The sequence below is a fragment of the Cydia strobilella genome, chromosome 10 (assembly GCF_947568885.1).
Source record: "Cydia strobilella chromosome 10, ilCydStro3.1, whole genome shotgun sequence".
Classification (NCBI taxonomy): domain Eukaryota; kingdom Metazoa; phylum Arthropoda; class Insecta; order Lepidoptera; family Tortricidae; genus Cydia; species Cydia strobilella.
Genome location: NC_086050.1, coordinates 19,328,511 through 19,347,589, shown reverse-complemented (window position 1 = coordinate 19,347,589; position 19,079 = coordinate 19,328,511). Strand labels below are relative to the sequence as shown.

General features: G+C 40.4%; 1 protein-coding gene across 1 annotated transcript; it reads left to right on the top strand.

Annotated features, from left to right (window-relative positions):
- Positions 1-2,639: 2,639 nt before the first annotated feature.
- Positions 2,640-14,410, top strand: LOC134744648 (organic cation transporter protein-like). The gene is made up of 8 exons (XM_063678545.1): positions 2,640-2,779; positions 9,946-10,150; positions 11,344-11,466; positions 11,888-12,020; positions 12,272-12,635; positions 12,975-13,231; positions 13,626-13,810; positions 14,228-14,410. The coding sequence occupies exons 1-8, from the start codon at positions 2,640-2,642 to the stop codon at positions 14,381-14,383; spliced, it is 1,563 nt and encodes a 520-aa protein (XP_063534615.1). The 3' UTR covers positions 14,384-14,410.
- The last annotated feature ends 4,669 nt before the right edge of the window (positions 14,411-19,079 follow it).

Here is a 19,079-nt window from a genome sequence, read left to right as displayed (position 1 = left end):
TCATTTATCCATATTTAAATACATTTTATCGTATTTTTATAAATATTTATTTTTAGTTTTAAAGTGTGTCGACAGATGGCAGTGAATTTACTGGGGTTACAAAATTTACTATGACAGTACCGCTCTAGTATAAGTTACTCTATGGTACTATTATATAATTGAATAATATGTATAGATCATCAAATATTTTTTTATCCTACCGTCTAAACAATATAATCAAGAATAGTATTTGGAAACGTAATACGGAGTTTTTGTATCACTACATAGTATAAAACAAAGTCGCTTTCCGCTGTCTGTCCGTCCGTCTGCCCCTATGTATGCTTAGATCTTTAAAACTACGCAACGGATTTTGATGCGGTTTTTTTTAATAGATATTGAGTAGAGTGATTCAAGAGGAAGGTTTATATGTATAATTTATAAAGGTTTTGTGTAATTAGTTGAACTACCCGTGCGAAGCCGGGGCGGGTCGCTAGTTAACGTATGCGGAGTGAAGTCTGGACAAAGTTTTGATCCTGAAAAAAGTAAACAAAAAATTAAACTGAAATTATATCCAACTGCCGATTTAGAGTATATGTATCTGTCCATTATTCCGGTAAGTTTCATGGGCATTGGATTCTTTCTCTTGAAATTGTGGTCAATCTAGAAGAACACTATCGCTAAACTGTATGTTTTTCTCTAGTACTATTTCCCTATGGCCGAAAGCGAAGATAGTGGAACATTTTGTGGAAGCGGGTTAGAATGAAGGTATGTTTATAATATTTTTGCATCCTTTTTCTTTAAAAAAAACTACCGCTAGAAAGTCTGGTTCAGGTAAACATTCCAGCATTAGCCGTTTCCTGGGAGAGATCGGTTGAAGAAAATGACGGCCCGCTGAGTCACAAAATCTTACAGAGGTCATGAGATTATTCTAATGTGGCAGTAACATTGTTTAAAAATATCTTGAAGATATGGGAATCGGCAAACATTTAAGAAAAGTTAAGGTCACCGTTCCGAAACTGTAAAAAAAATAACTGAAAATGTGGGTACGTCATACGACAAAAATGTACAAAAACATCTGGTTTTGCGTAATGGGATTTATGGGGGACTAATCATAATGTCAATTAAAATGGAAAATGATGGTAAGGTAACTATTAGTTGAGAATACCAATGGCGCAGATTATATAAATGGTCCAACGGACGAGAATGTGAAATATGTCGAGCATACGAAGTTTCCTAAAAAAGTTTTTAAAATACATTAAAATTTATGAAAAAAGACCATGTTGTTTTTATTTTATACGACATTGAATTTTGTCCAGATTTCACTCTGCATACGTTACCTATTTAACTTTTTGATAATAAATTTACACTTAAATACACACTGTGGAATTTGTGTTTGCACAGTTGGTATTAAGTACATATAAAAAGAATAATAAAATTTGGCAATCATCAGGAATACCTATTATTTTTGCGTCATACTATATCCAAAGGCGATCAACAAGGGCATTTAAGAGTTTCCAGGTTCAGGGCTCATACTTCAGGGACGGAAAAAAGTGTTCGTATGGATCTCCAAATTTTTTTTAAGGATACCTACTTATCTTTTTTTTAATAATATTCAAAAATCGTCAATTTTTAAATGTATTAACAGGTGCGAACTAGGGTTTTTGTATTGGGCTTTTCAGGGACAGAATCCTAAACGCGGAAACCGGTCAGTGTTTTTGCCATTTCAAGGTAAATGTAAATCAGGGGGGGGGGGGGGGTTACACACGTGACTGGCTCTCTGAGAGGGAGAGCACGATGGGGTGTTCCAGTAGTCAAGGGAGTTTGAACTGTATTTTAATCGTTTCGCTGCCGCGGCTGTTTGTTTGCCTAATGCCTCAGACGGCGCGGCGCGAGACCGAAATCCACTCCCGCGCAAGCTCTTTAGCAAGCGGGACGTGCTCCATCCAAAATTAATTTAAAACACTTAAAACATTTTTCATCAATTAAACACCACTCTATATATTAGTTCCAACAGTTCTTTGCAAAAGTTTTTACGCGTGAAGTTTAAGTACTTTTTAAATTTTGTCCGTTATCTATAAAATAGAAGCACCGGTATTTATTTACGTTCAGTTGTAACTTGACATTCAGTGTTCAATGCGTATTGCCGGCGTAAGATTATTTTAAGGTCCTTACGAAAGTTACCTTTTAAATTTAATTTTCAAGTCTGGCTGTGACACTTAATAAAATTGTTTAATGGATTATGAAGTTTCTGAGCTCAACTTAGTCTTAACTTACCTAATGAAAACTTCCAAAAACAATTGAAGATTAGACTAAGAAAAGCAGTGCAGCAGAGACATTTGATCATGTGATTCTAAGTGTGCCAGGATCAAAAACAACAGAAAAGTAGTAAAAGCAACAATTGCATGAAGCTTTTAAATCAAGGAGGAAGTCGCGTCTCTGACCGTCTTTTGTGTCGGGACAGTACTTAATGAACAGGAAGAGTGAAGAGTGATCGTTTCCGACCTTCATTGCAAGTGTTGAGACCGCCTGAAGAACAGGAAGTGAAGGATACCCTTTTGTCTTTGCAACTGACAACTGATATTGAACAATAAAAAGTAAAGTCGTCTCCCACTGTTATTGCAACAGTTTTGTGAGTACCAGAAATACAGGGCGAGTGAGAGATGGCGAGTGCAGGTGCTGAAGGGGTGTGCGGGTGGGGCCGCTGGCAGGTGCGGCTGTCGCTACTGCTGGCGCTGCCCGTGCTGCTGACGGGCATGTACTGCACCAACTACGTGTTCCTGGCTGCGGCATCTAATCACAGGTGAGCTACTAGATTATGTGAAGTACAGTCACCAGCAGAAGTTGCTAAGCAGGTGGTCTTCAGAATGACTTGAGGTCTTGAGCACAACTTTGTCTAATTTCGATTCTCTGGTCAAAATTTAATTTTGCAAATTTGCGCAATTTAGGGTGAAAAAGTATGTTATTGTAGAAATTGTTCAATAAGGAATTGAAGTAGGTATATCATTCAGAAGAATAGAATCTCCGTAAAATCCAAGAGTTTCGGAAAGGAAGAGGGTTTCAGGACCTAAAAATCTTGGACCTTTTTGGGTTTGAAATCACTCGAAATCATTAAATTATTACGATGAAGTGTTTCTTTCCTTTTCCGTTATTATTGGGCACTGTGGTTACTAATTGCTCATGCACAAAGTAATGGAACCAGTCCGACAGGCGACATGTTACCGACACGGTTCGCGACAACTCAACAACTGCCTACTTTCCCTGTCACGTGGGCCATTGTGCAGTGCCAGATCCATGCAATTATTAGGCTGATGTAAGAAAGATATTGTAGGTAAAGCCTCCTTCCGTAAATAATGTCAAACAGTGGTAAAAATGTGAAGAGTAGCGCACTGCGTTTACGAAGACTTAGAGGTCTGCTAAAACTGTTACATCCAGCTAACAGAAATATTCTCTAACAGTAGATCAATTCGAATATCGAAAAAAAAAGCTAGATTTGCGTTGGATTGCCCAACAGGTACGTAATTTGGATGCGCTGCTCCTAGTACTTGATCTACAAAGTAATACAAACACTTTGAAAACAATCCAGATAATACAGCAATTTAAGACCTACCTACAAGCGGGTACTCGTAGCGTAGCAGTCGTAGCACTCAGACAGTTGCTACGGACTTTTACACAAAAAGCTATTACAAAAAGTGAGACAAGCGGATACGCAGACAACAAAACATTGTCCCGCGATAACCTTTCTGTCTACGACGCATGGTGTCAATGATGTCAGCAGAGTCATGTTGCCAACATGTCAACAGTGTCAGTACAGCGGTCGCGCGTTATCTCGCGACCCATGCCCGTTGATTGTGATGCTGCTAGGTGAACTCGGCACGTGGGGACACCATGTTCTATAATTGTGGATAAAATTTATCAAAATTATTTACAAAACGGGTCACGTATTTTTTTTTATTTTTTATTTTTTATTATAAACTGATCGGCGATTGGTCCTAGTCACACCTGATGGAAAGTGAAGACAGGGCCTAAGATGGAGCTCACCGGTTCAGTAACAGCCTATTCACTCTTGTTTTAAAGAGACCGAGGTCATATTGATCAGGGAATACAGTTGGCGGGAGCGCATTCCATTCCTTAGCCGTCCGTACCAAAAAGAAGGAGGTAAAACGTTTCGTCCGAACGAATGGAATGTGGACCACGAACGGGTGCATTCGCTCCCCGCGCCTGGATGTCCGATGATGGAAAGGGGAAGGTGGGATCAGGTCGTGTAGTTCCTGTGCGCACTCCCCGAAATGTATCCAATAAAACACCGATAGGCAAGCGACTCGACGGCGATGCTCAAGGCTCTGTATCCTTGACTTGACAGATGGGTCATCGCCAAAGAGTCTATGAGCCCGGCGCTCTATTGAGTCCAGGGCCGCCAGCTGATATGTGGCAGAACCGTCCCATATACGTGAGTGACCCGTTTTAAAATAATTTTAATATGTTCTAGTCTCACGGGAGTTTTATAGTGAGTTAAATTGTTTTAAAATCCTGAAAATTACGGGGTTAACATGACAGTGACCATTGAAATTCCATATTTGGGAATCAAGTTACTGCAATACTAGACTTCGACCGGGATATGGACCGTGATTACCTTTTATATTGTTCTTTTGTTTAGGTCGATATAAAAGTCTAGTAAAATTAAGCGTGAATCATTCAAAACTATTAAATGTGCAATACACCAAAATAGTATAGCCACCCAGCAGTCACTCTCCTGTAGACATACCAGAGGCAGCCCGTTGAGGCAACTCTTTTTCCTTTGGCTGACCTAACCTACAGAGAGTTCAGCACTTTCACAGCATCTTGAGCTTTATCCCAGGCGTCAAAGTGTGTTTTAGACCTGCACCTGCGTCAGAGTTGACCGACCTGTGGTGGAAGCACAGTTTATTTCTGTGGGGGTTGCAATTCTAACCTAACCTAAACCTACTTTTCTAAAAACAGTTATTTTCTGTGGAGCGTTGTGTAAGTAGTTCCTTTCTGTGTGAGATTGCAGTTCTAACCTATAACCGCAATTAATCTACTTTTATAAAAACAGTTATTTTCTGTGGAGGGTTGCAGTTCTAACTTAACCTAAACCTTCTTTTCTATAAACAATTCATTTCTGTGGGGTGTTGCAGTATTGCAGTTCTGTTCGAACCTAATCTAAACCTTCACTACAGCCTTATCTGTTTTATTACATTGCCCATGGTAGGGTGGTCATTATTCATAGTGACCGGTCATAGTGATTAATCATGCAGTTTTAATTACATTGTCCACTTGATGCGGGCATTATGCATACAAACCGGTCATTATTCATAGTGATTCATCAAGTTGCCCGTAACATATACATAAGTTCCAAGTTGCAATGACTACAATTAGTAATTCTAATTAACAAAGTAAATACCTACTTGATATAAAACTAGACCGATGCAGATACCGATAGAAGTCGAGTCCAGAATGCCTGGAAAGTTCCCAGCTAGATATCTTAACGGGTCCAGATTGCCTGGAATGTTCCCAACTACGAGTAGATATCTTGGGCGACGTTTACCGAACCCTTACCGAACCCAGTTTGTTGGTAAATAAATACTAATTAATTAGCTAATCAGTTCAACGTAACTGTGTAAATAAAACGTTTTTGCTATCGTCGCGTCGTCAACAAAAGTAAATAATCAATAACACTATTTTGATTAACTTTAGATATAAACATATTATTCATCATTCCACAGTATGATAATGGCCATTGCTCGCGGTTTTTTTTTTCGATTATATAGCGACATTCCAATATTGGGATTTTATTTGAATTGAATTATAAAACCTGTTTTATATCTACTTCTTTTTTAGGGTTCCGTACCCAAAGGGTAAAAACGCGACACTATTAGACTCCGCTGTCTGTATGTCTGTCGTCACCAGGCTGTATCTCATGAACCGTGATAGCTAGACGGTTGAACTTTTCACAGATGATGTATTTCTCTTGCCGTTATAACAACAAATTTAATACTATAAACAGAATAAAATAAATATTTAAGTGGGGCTCCCATACAAAAAAACGTGGTTTTTTTGCTGTTTTTTTGCGTAATAGTACGGAACCCTTAGTGCGCGAGTCCGACTCGCACTTGGTCGGTTTTTTAATACACCATCAGTCCTTCATAATTGTACCACGTTGCTCGTTTTCTGGTTAAGGGGATCACATGCCCCAATGACCTTCGATTTGAATCCCTTAGTTTTCTAATGTTTTTTGTAGCTTATCATATTAACAGCAACGGATTTTAGCAAAATAGTATCCCATATTTACTTTAAAGTTCATTGTTTTCGAAATATTTGGCATCAAAGTTGAACAATTTTAGGCCAAAAAACTGGTTTTCTGGCCATAACTTTTGTGTTAATTAGTTTAAAATTAAAACCTTAGACAAATTTTTAGAGACGTCTAAGACGAACCCAAATATGTAGATTTCGTATAAGTAAGATCTTTCACAGCAATCGAGATACGAAAAAAGTGTTTTTTTAGACAATGTTTAAAACAATCATAAATAAATAAATAAGTATTCATTTTTTTCACAATCCGGTAGACAAAAATGGAGATAAAAGATTGAAGAACTGATAGCCGCTTGTCTTATAATTCTATATCTAGTGCAAAAGTAGGATACGATTCAAAACTTGTCAAAAATCGATGAAAACCTCAGGTAGCCCCTTAAGACAGGATACTTACTAACTTTACAAAATAATATTTTTGTGATAACATTTAAGTTAGTAAAGAGTTACTTGACCGCGTGCAAAATTCGGTGTTTATATTCCAATTCGCTATCTGCGAAGTCGAAGTCGCAACACGTGCGAGGCCGGAAACTACGCGCGTACTTCCCGGTTCTAATCTGAACCTTGTTACTACACGTTACAGTTTATATTTATTGAGTTGAGGAGTTCCATCGCGTTATCTTGTTCCCACGTGGCGGTGAGGTATTTATAAAAGCACATTAATAGCAAGGCCAACGGCCGTTCCACTGGGCAAGTCGCCGAATGGCCCCTCACTCTCGAAAAAAATTCACACCATCTCATAAAATTTTCTAGGGCACCCTCTGCGGATACTGACAAACTTACAAAAATAATCTGCGGACAGAGTTGGTCTGTTGGACAACTGACAAGACCGACTCGAATAGGGTTGCCACCTTTTTTCTATACACATATAGTATTTTTGTCAAAATATTGAAAAAATATAGTATTTACTGGGAAATTTGAAAAAAATAGGACGCCGATTTGAGACGAATTAAAAATCCAAGTTGCATACGATGCGATATCGGTGACATTTGTATACCCCATTCTTGAGTGATGAAAATATTGTATTTTTCGTACTTTATTGTTTTTGTATAATATATAGTACAAGTGACTAAAATATAGTACGATACTATATATTATAGTATGGGTGGCAACCCTAGACTCGACTGACCGAAAGACAATGAAATGCGCCATATTGTTGTGTATTCCATTCTTTATCCCTAGATAGGGTATTACCTTGGAAAGTTTACATTTGAAAAAAAAAACTGAAAGTTTTATAGGTATCCATGGAAGACCACTGCCCTGACCGAGCATAGTCATTACCTCCCACATATTGCCGACAAGATGACCTAATATGATAGTTTTATCTGTTGCTACCTACGTCAAGAGATCTTAATTTCGAACTCGATGTGTGCATCCTGTAGACTATTTTTTCTAACATTAAATGAATTCTGCGAAATGAGAGAGGTTTTCATTTTCAAGCATTGATACCGCCACTGGCTGACTAAAAATTAATTTGAAACACATTAGATATAGATTCTAGTGTTATTGGGCTAGCAACCAATGTATCTATACTCTGTATCTTTAGGTATTTAAATAAAAGTAAACAAACAATTTTATACATTTTCGGGTAGTTATAACATTTATTGGTTAACCAACCAAATACAAAACCCCTTGGATCTGTCACTGAACGACCTGACTTTAACCTACATTATATTTTTATATTTTACTTCTCTAAAATGTAGTTTGTTGGTATAATAAACCGTTCGGCCATAGTTTCCTTTAAACGCTTATCTAGCAGTCGTCAGCAAAGCATCAGCCTAAAACCAACTAAAACTGATAATTTGCATGGAAGTCGTTTATGGTAAGCGGTCACGTGCCCATTAGAGTCTCGGACGTTTCCTGCCTCTCTGTCGCTCAAATATGCACGAGTGATAGAGAGGTAGATAACGAAAATTTCGATGTTTTCCGGTAGGCCCACAGATCGACGAACAGGTTTCGCTAAAATCGAATTTGCTAGTTATATATGTCAAAGAAAGTGTGTGAAGTGCCCAATCCGCGTTGGGTTAGCGTAATCCCTCTGTCTGTGACTAGTAATGGTAGGTGTAGTAGTGCTCCGAGGAATTGTTCGGATTAATCCCTCCCGCTACCGCTTCTTTTCGCCATCGTCCTACGCGACAACATTACCATCCTCACCACTGCGTTGCGGCGGGCGGCGCCGCGCACCGTTTTGCGGCACCGCGCGCGGCGTCGCACGACGCACCGCCCGATTTTGCGTTGCGGCGGGCGGCGCCGCGCACCGTTTTGCGACACCGCGCGCGACGCCGCACGACGCACCGCCAGATATTGCGTTGCGGCGAGCGGCGCCGCAAATTACTGCGGTGCGGCGGCGGCACCGCAAAACGCGCCGCGTTGCGTCGGCGACGTCGCACCGCGTACATGTGGCTGGGCCCTTAGATGCACCATCCTCAACTGTGCGTTTCTCCAGAAACTTCCTACCTCGCACAGCTAATCTGTGGAATGAACTGTCGCCTGCGGTATTTCCGGACCGATACGACCTTCAAACCTTCAAGAAAAGAGCGTACTCCTATCTTTAATACCGGCAACGCACTTACAACCCCTCTGGTGTTGCGGGTGTCCATGGGCGGCGGTAATCGCTTACCATCAGGTGATCCGTCTGCTCGTTTGCCTCCTATTTCATAAAAAATTAATAAAGAAAAAGTACTTAAAGTAAAATAGGTAGCACGATGTGGATCTAATGCTGGAGGCACGGTAGTGCCGCCGCCGAGTGGATCTGGCGTTCGACTAACCATCCGGACTATCCGGAGGTCGTGGGTTCAAATCCTGGCTCGTACGCATGAAATATCATTAAACATTTACCACTAGCTGTTCGGTGAAGGGAAACATAGGGCCATTTATTATCGTTCCATGCAGACGAAGTCACGAGAAGAAGCTAGTTGTTAGTAAATATAGGCATTCTTTCGGCCGTGAACTTGCATCGACAGAACGCAATAATCCGCACCTCAATGTCATTTTTTGTATATACTTTACTTTTATACTATATACCGCTTCACAGAAAAAATATAATGGAAAAATCTATTCACGTGGAAATTTTTATTTATTCAATTGAATTTGTTACAATAGTGAACTCGATTTTCGGCAAGTGTAAATAGTTATGCCGTGTTATGTCGCAGTTTGCAAAGACGTCAAAGAGAATACATTAAGATATACATACTCGTATTATTATTATGTTGACCAAGAACACGTGCTTCACGGGAAAGTTTTTTTAAGGTCTTCATGTGGAAAGTGATGGTAAATTTGCAATTCTTAGCGATAAGGTCGCCATATTATTATTCACAACGAAGGGACTTAATCGCCTATAAGGTCGCTATTGATAGTATTGATAAGGTCGCCTGTTATCTATAGTTTTTTTATTGGCTTTTTTTTATAATCGGGTCATACACATTTTGTTGTACTTAGGCTTAATTTGTTCGCGTCTTTCCCATAGACATCGCAAAGTTGAGAGAATCGAAAGCTAATTTTTACACTGCACCCTTAGAGGCGGAATACATGTTTTCAGTAATTGAGTCTCGAATGAAAAAAAAAACGATATGTGACAGAAGTGACCTTTTTCTAAAATGTATTTAACCCAATCAGTAAAAATTGAATGAATTTTCCTTACAGATGCCTGGTCCCAGAATGCGAAGGCAACGTGAACGAGACGTCGTATTCCGCGGCGCGCGCAGATTGGGGTGCGTACGCGCTGCCCAAAGATGCGTGCGCGCGCTATCAGCCCCTAGACGACACGTGTGCATCGGAGTCGTTCAAGCAGACTCTGATGGAGTGTGAGGAGATAGTGTACGAGTCACACAGCAGCATCGTGGCTGAGGTGAGAGTATAACACTACACTGAGTTTAAAATCGTAGGGGATCTTCGCTTGCCCCCTACACACTCAGACCTTACCACCACCAAATATATATATAACCGTAATAGATGGATACAGTCTAAGGAAAAAACGTGCCTTGAAAATCACGAAAATTTGAATCTCGATCAGATGGCGCCACTAGTTTTGGCCTACTCTCGTATAGAGGGCGTTGACAGTTTTGTTTGTTATTTATAATTTTAACGCATATCAGTGAAAGAACATGGGTCAAAACCATATAAAAATAATTAATGCAAATAAAAAAAACATTTATCCATATTTAAATACATTTTAACGTATTTTTATAAATCTTCATTTTTAGTTTTAAAGTATGTCGATAGATGGCAGTGAATTTACAGTGGTTACAAAATTTACTATGACGTACTGCTCTATCTTATTATATCGTCTTTGCCACCACACACCTTACCACTTCTTTTAGCTCGAAAATGCATGTAGCTCGTGCTAGTGCATTTTCCGGAAAGTCACCAGCAGCTAGTTTATAAAAGATAGCTAATTATGGAAATAATGTGTAGCGACTTCTACACCGAGTTTGAAGTGAACTCTGAAAAAAAGAAGATTCAGGCAAAAATGACGCCGTCAATGACATTATACAAGTTATTACGTTCCACGAAATTGTCTACTTTGTCTAAAACCTGTTTAACATACAAACGCGAATGAAGAAAAAACCGGCCACGTGCGAGTCGGACTCGCGCACGAAGAGGGTTCAGTACACTTGAAAATTTAAACTGTCTAGCTATCACGGTTCATGAGATACAGCCTGGTGACAGACACACGGACAGACGGACAGACGGACAAAGGGACAGACGGACAGACGAACAGACAGACGTACAGACGGACAGTGGAGTCTTAGTAATAGGGTCCCGTTTTTACTTTTTACCCATCACAATGGACGGATGGATGGATGAATGGATGAAGGACGCATTATTTTTAGGGTTCCGTACCCATACGGAACCCTAAAAATGATGCGTCCTGGACAGACACGCCCATAAATCACATTATCAATGTTTTCGAAGTCGGCTAGCTGTTGTTCCTATCAAGAAGTATATCATTACGCCTGAAGGTTGCCATAAGGCAAATGTGTTAAAATATTTCTTAACATTCAATAGACGACTCGTTGAAAACGTGTTTATATTTTGCAGTTCGGCCTGGGCTGTCAAGAATGGAAACGCTCGTTGGTGGGCACCATCCACAACGTGGGCATGCTCATCTCGCTGCCCATCATTGGGCACATTTCTGATCACTACGGCCGCCGCACTGCATTGGTGAGTTTACTATTGTTTATTTCTATATAACTCTTTTGATGCTACTTGATGCACGGTTCGAAATCCGTGCACTACTGAAATTACATTGAAAGTTTTCATCCTGATTGGTACGAATACATAAAAGCTGAGCATACCCTCGTGTCCGCGACATCCAGTCTGAATCAGGTAACAATATTGATGACACAGTGATTTATACTTTGGGTTCTACAAAGTTAGGGAATTGTTGAACTAGAATAACAAATTCGTTTAGACGATTTTTACCAAGAACTGTTGACACGGATAAGAATTTGTACATAGACATCTATGCCATGCTTGTTCTTGTCGAAGGCAATTATACTTAGTAACTGTTTTACTATAGATCTTAGGTGTCCTGGGTCATTTAATACCAGTGTTTCGCTAATCTAAAAATACTCTGTTGCAGATAGTAAGCGGCGTGGGTGCCGGTATCCTTGGGCTGTGCAAGTCATTGGCTGGATCTTACTACGCGTACCTGATGTGGGAACTATTAGAGACCATCCTGGGCGCCAGCGTCTACCCAGCCGCTTTCGTGCTCAGTAAGTACACTAAGTACCATCATCATCTTATTCTTCCATTCTTTCTTATAGGTACTCACGTTTCACATAAAAAAATACATTGATAAAAATTGTCTAATGTACGGAACCCTTGGAACGCGAGTCCGACTCGCACTTGGCCGGTTTTTTAGAGTGGGAGAGGGTCGCGGATTCATAATAATTATGATGTTATTAAAATCTATTTTGATATTACGTTTGAATCTGCGATCTAAATAATAATTCTAATCTTCCAGTGATCGAATGGCTGGGTGTCGAACACCGGATCCTCGCCAGTCTCGTCCTGGGCATCCCCCTCGCCGGCGGCGCCGCGACGCTCTCCCTTCTCGACTACCTAGCTGGCTATTGGCGTACCTGGTGCCGCATAGCCTACCCACCTTCCTTGCTCCTGCTGCTCTACCCCTGGCTCTTGCCAGAGAGTATTCGGTGGTTGGCCATTCAGAACCGCGTCTCCGAAGCCGTGGCGGTGATGAAGCAGGCGGCGCGGTGGAACCGCGTGCAGGCGTCGGATGAGGCATTTGAGAAGATGCTGTGTGATCAGAATGAGAAAGTTCCTGCGGCTAAGGTTGAGGAGGAGAGCCTGTTTGCGGCTTTTATTAAGTGAGTGTTATTTATTTAGGTTATATTGAAATATTGAGGGGGTTTACCTGGTTACGAGAAAAGTAGGAGTAAAGTAGATGGTAATAATTCTTCGGGTCATTCTTTACTTCAAACATAAACACAATTCATACAATAAAATTGACTCAATTGATCCCGATTCAATGTAAAGCCCGTAATCTTTCTTAATCCTAAGGCATACGCATTTTAGCAGGCTAGACTTGAATACAAATCGACTTGGCTTGCAAGCTGCAAATATGTCATTACATTTACGTGTTTTGAGTTTTTTCAAAAGATGAAACCATGGTACTTTATAACGAAACTTTTTTCTGTAATTATCAGGTACGGCGCCCTCCGTCGACGCCTAAGCGTGTGCTTCGTGTGGTGGATCTCAGCCGTGTTCGTGTTCTACGGGCTAGCAGTGCACGTGCACGCTCTGGGCGGCTCGGCGCATGCCACCTACGCGATGGTAGCGGCGGCCGAGCTACCCGCCTTGCTGCTCAACACGCTGCTGCTGGACCGTGCTGGGAGGAGGCCGGTGCTGACGGCCGCGTTCCTCACGACGGCTTGCGCGCTTGTTGCGCTTTCCTGTTTGCCAGGTAAGCTGCTGAACAAATCATAAAGGAAAAGGGGAGCTGGCTGCATTGTTACTGTGCTGGACCAATCCAAGTCCGTGCTGTCTGCTGCCATCTCTTCACCACATGCCTGCCGTCATTTCGTGTTTTCGAGTCTGTCGATCTTGGTCGTGTTTGTGTTCTACTGGCTCGCGTAATGTTTGTGACTTTCATAACAATAACTTTCGAACTGCAAGTACTATTTTTCTGCTATCCCAAATGAAAAAATGTAGGAATACTGCAGATTTGGAAAGTGAATAACCCAAATCTGACCCAAAAAGTCCCAATACTTATCTGATAATTTATCAGTGGTAAATATTTTTATTATTAAGCTAGTTTCACCTGAATATAAGATCATGATTGTTTAATTCTCTTCCAGAGGGTAGCGGCTGGTGGGCCACAACCCTGTACCTGATCGGCAAGCTCGGCGCCACCATGTCTCTGAACGCGCTGTATGTGTACACGGCTGAACTGTTCCCTACGCGGGCACGTCACCGTCTACTAGCTGCCTGTTCTACCTGTGGTCGGCTTGGGGCTGTGCTGGCTCCGCTTACACCTATGCTGGTAATTAGATGTGTCTGGTGTACCTGGTTTGTTCTAGAGATTTTAGGGTTTTGAGCTGAGATTTGGAGTTTAGCTTTAGAACTGCTAGCAGCTAGGTGGGGCGAAGTCCTATGTCAGTAAGTCACTGTCCTTATCAATATTGAACCAAAATATAAAATATGAGCCTGTAGTTCTATTTAGCTCCGCGAAACCGCTTTACTAACCGCTTAGAGCAGGGCTGGCAATGCTGGGTTCATTAAAATCCATGCCTTATCGACATGAGCAATAAACAGTAGTCTATAGGGACTCGAGAGCTCATGAAGAGCATCACCCTAAGGAGGAGTATATATTCTTAAACCTGAGAATGTTTTTCTTCCTTTCTCTGTATATATAATTAGAGAATGGTTCAATAATAAACATATTAATTTGTCTCTACAGGCGCAGTTGAAGCCGTGGCTGCCAACTGCGATTTTCGGAACGCTGCCGCTTCTGAGTGCGGCGCTGACACGACTTGTACCTGACACGCTGCACGCCAGGCTACCTGACTCCTTCTCTGACCTGGAGCCGGCGCGCATCCGCGCTGCTGACGTCTGATGTTGCTGCTGTGGCCGATGTTGGTGGTGCAGACGCAGTTGGTACCTGACACATTGCACGCGCGGCTACCGGACTTTTTCTTGGATCTGGAGTCGGCGCGCATCCACCGGTGCCTGACCCATTGCGCGCACGGCTGCCTGATTCCTTTTCGGACCTGGAACCGGCGTGTATCCGTGCCGCTGACGTTTAAAGTTACCGCTGAAGAATTGTGTAGTGGCCAATAGAGGTCGCTAAGCTAACACAGCTGGACTTGAAGCGACAATTGGTCTTGTGATGGTACCTTTCTGGGTCTTGTGAGGAGCCTTTACAACGTGTACGCCAAGGAAGGCACTTATAGGACAGCATTTTATTTGCTCTTGGGTCTACTAGAAATAGAACAGTTCTCTCTGTCACTGGCAGGACAGTACGGCTACCATCAGTTTGGCACTGACAAATGCCATAGAGAACGTAATTTACTTTCTATGCATCTCGCTCACACTAATTTGCGAAAACGAGCGGGATGCATAGAAAGTAAATTACGTTCTCGATAGCGTTTATGTCAGTGCCAAACTGATGGTACCCACCGTACAGACCCCTAGCCTAGTGTAAATTTCATTCGATAGCGTGACGGTCGTACGCGTTTGCTTTAAGTCTCATTTTGTATGTGAGAACACTATTGTGAATGAATATAGAATAGGGATCATGTGCTATGCATATTTTTCTTTAGTTTTTAGTTTTAAGTATTAATGTACTTTCATTGAGATTGGTCGGAATAAGTAAAATATTAATAAAAGTGCAAAAAAGATGAAATTCAGTTCTTGCATGCGAAGACGTTGCGTTAATTATAAGTAGGTAAATAGTTGTTGTAGGCAGCTTGTAGTGAATTATATGTATTATCCGTGTAAGTTAACTGTGCACATACTCGTACTCCTACTTACTTGTCAATTGACAGTGTGTGGAAGCGTCACCCTAAACGTCACATTCCTAAAGATTGGAGCAGATTGTTTTGTCGAAGCCAAGTCGGTGCACCTTACGCGGACTCTACAGAGATTTCACTGTACGAGTAAGATTAGTTATCTACTGGAAGTGAGAAGATATCAATCGTATCTTCATGAGTGAATACTTTTTTCTGATACTAGAATCAGTAAATTAAAGTTAATATTCGTTACCTTAACCTTAAAGCAAGGGAACGAATAGATATGGAAAGTGGAAACCCAAAACATTTCACTATCTTGGCAGAATTTTGCTTTCGACGTAAAGTACAACCTATTGACTAGCATTTAACTAGATTTAGAATACTCTAGAGGTTGAATTTAATATTTTTACTTTAGCTCGTAACCGGTGGAACTGAATTTTGATAAATGGTGAAACCATTTTTTTAGTTTTTTTAAATATATTTGACGAAGTTAAAAAGTTGAAGAAATAACACATATAGGATACCTATTACCTATTAAATTAAGGCTCGAAAAATAAAGTAACAAAGGTTTTTTTTTATTTGCCTTATATTTAACAAAATGATTGCTCGTTAATAGTTAAGTTTAATTTTAAAAGCATAACTATACTTTTTTATTGAGCTAGGTAGGTACTATATGGTACTATACTGAATATGTGCTGATTGTTATTTCCAATTAATTGCAACATTGTCATATTTTTTTAGAAATTCGACAATTATGGTAGCACTTCCGCACTAGCCATGTTGCTGCAGAGTTAGCTTGGTCTGACTATCATAATTTAATTTCTAAATTAATTTTTACATAGTATCATAGGTCGATTTGGACAGTAGGTAGGTAGGTAGTTTGTTTACTTGGCGGGGGCACTCCCGTACTTCCAGATAATGTCACTTTGACAATGTTTGTTTCTGTAGTGTAAAAACTCATAATTTTTGGTAAATATACAATAATTTCTATTGTGTACAATTTTTACAGAATGCCATAAATGCATGTCTGCTAATTTAAAACTTTAGAATACTTAAAAAAATAATCTCAAGAAAAATTGCTAATTATATTTTAAAAGGCGTGTCGATTATAAATATTTGAAGATGTTGAGTTTGTATTGTATTTGCCATTATTTTCCCTTCCTGTCCCCGTTCTATTCTAGTACATAGTGTATTTTGAGGTCTCGCAGTCAGGCTATAGCGGATCGTCGAAGGCTGGAATCTAACCTCATGGTATATTGATTTAAGCTAACACGATTTTCACCGCCTCATGGTGTTCTAACTCTGGCAAACCATTGATTAAGCGTCTAATTTATGAAAATAACTTTCAAAGTACAAAAACGAACAAAGCAGCATGTCATCACTGTATGGTCTTCATCAGCAGAGAGAAAATGTACATGTATATGTACCTACATTATAATAACAAAACTTCCGTGAAACAGACATACATCATATATATCATAGATATATATGTACATTTATATTTATAGGACACCGGGGTGGGGGAGGTACACTCACTTCACCATAATATCTTGCACAGTGGAACACACAAATATATTATATTTTCTTATGACTACAAATCAGATATTGTTACGTGCTCCGTTATACATTTTTTTTTATTTACCTATTTCAAAAAAACAGAACTAGGTATACAATATTTTCGCCAAACTGAAGACAGTTTGTTAGCGAGTAGAAGAAAATAATGCATGTATCATAGTGTCGTGCTAGGTATTGCATATAGGGTTTTTAGGCGTCAGTGAACGGTGAATAACATGTAACATGTAATGTATAAGATCAGACACGTGTGTCTGTTCAGGCGATCCTGATGAGGCCAATTCGAATGTACATTTTGATATCCTTTAGTATCATCCGCGCGTGCATTTCGCTCGTACTCAGCCGTACCTACATGTATTGGCGAGAGCGTGGCGAGACGCAGGGGCGAATGGTAACAAAATGACTTTATTTTGATATCAAAGAGTACGTTTGAATTGCCCTCACTGTCGCGTGTTTATTTATAGGTAGTTTTAATAAACTACCTATAATATAATTCACTACTACCGTCTACACTAGCAATTCGTAAACCTTATTATATGTTGCTGTTAGCAAGCCGGAAGTATGTATTGTAACGTGTAACGTGTAAATCATATGGACACTGTGGAGTGTGTTCATAATAACATTTCTTTGTTTGGTTAAAATTAATTCAACAAGTGGCCACAATGGGGATCGTAGAGTAGACAAATTAGATTTTCACATTACTTATTCGAAAAAGGGCTTTTTCTTCCTGGCTAGGAGAGATCAAAGTGACACTTTTCTTCCCCGCTAGGAGGGATCAAAGTGGCACTTTTCTTCCCTGCTAGGGGGATCAAAGTGGCACTTTTCTGTGATAAGACATGATTTGTTTTCTTTTTTGCATACATTTTTTTAGGTTAAATAATAATTTCGAACATAACAGTTTCCTCATAGGTGATGTGAAAAACAGTATGTGTCACATGGTAGCAAAATTATTTCCACCTTGGGCGTTAACACTTGAATCCCTCACTACGCTCAGGATTCTATTTTAGAATCCCTCGCTACGCTTAGGATTCCATTAAATAATCCTTCGCTTCGTTCAGGATTCAATGTACGCCCTCGCCGTATATATGTCATTTAAGTCATTTTGCTCCCTTGTGATACAATTTACTATTGTATAACAGGAACCGCGTGAAAAAAAAACGAGTGACGACAGAACTGATAAAAGCTACAAGCACACCGCTAGACTAGATTCTGGAAGAGCTGTCGTTGCGTCCGAGATGTAAACGTCCAAAACGACGCGAGAAAATACTCTGCTTTTACAAATAAATTGGTGCCCAAAATCCAAATTAACGCACCCATGGAATTAAGAATGTACAAAGCAATACAGTTGGAGAGGCACATACAGAAACTACGGCGGAGGAGGCCTTCTTCAAAAGAAAGACTAGATGTCATGATCTTCAACATTGAAGGAACGACTGATGATGATGATTGACGATACATGTATAAAGCACCAGTTATCTTCTCTGGTCGAGGTATCACCTAAATCCCAGAAGAAGCATTCACATTTTATCTAGTATTACCCTTGACGCAAAATATCGCCTCGTACCTGTGAGTGCACACTACGTTAGAGAGCTTGCTTCACCCATCGAATTGACAATACACTGCCGAGGCCGCGACCGAGCTTTCTAGCTTCTAGCGGCTACTCGTAGTGATACATACAGTGATATAGTTATTGGGTAATGATAATCGTCGCACATGAATATCAGCTTCTTACGCATTGATAGAGTAATAGTTTTATTTTACTGAATCTTTGTATTCTGGTAAGCGATCGCCTCTTGGTAAGCGATTTTTGGGCCCTAACTGCAGAAGTGCATAATATGCACTTTTGCAGCTCTCTGTACAAGGGCATGGACTAGACCGCTCGCATGTGAACTGGCGATAATAGGTAGATTAGACCGGGCAGTGCTTAATCCTACATACGTTGTAGATCTTAGCATAAAAAACGGTTCATATTAGGACATCACTGCTACGTCTGCTACACTCGGAAGGATACAACTGGTTAAGCATTGGAGAAAAAACTGAAATTGATACTTCTTACTCATTTAATCTCTTCAAAGGAGAAAGAAAGACATAGTGTATCATCGAGCACGCTAACCCTTTGAACGCCAAAGCCGTCAAGTCGCGCGGCTACACCAATATCAACCTTCCTGCATTCCGACAAGGCTCAGTTTGCGCACTATAAGTATAGGCGTGGTATTAGGTATTCTTACC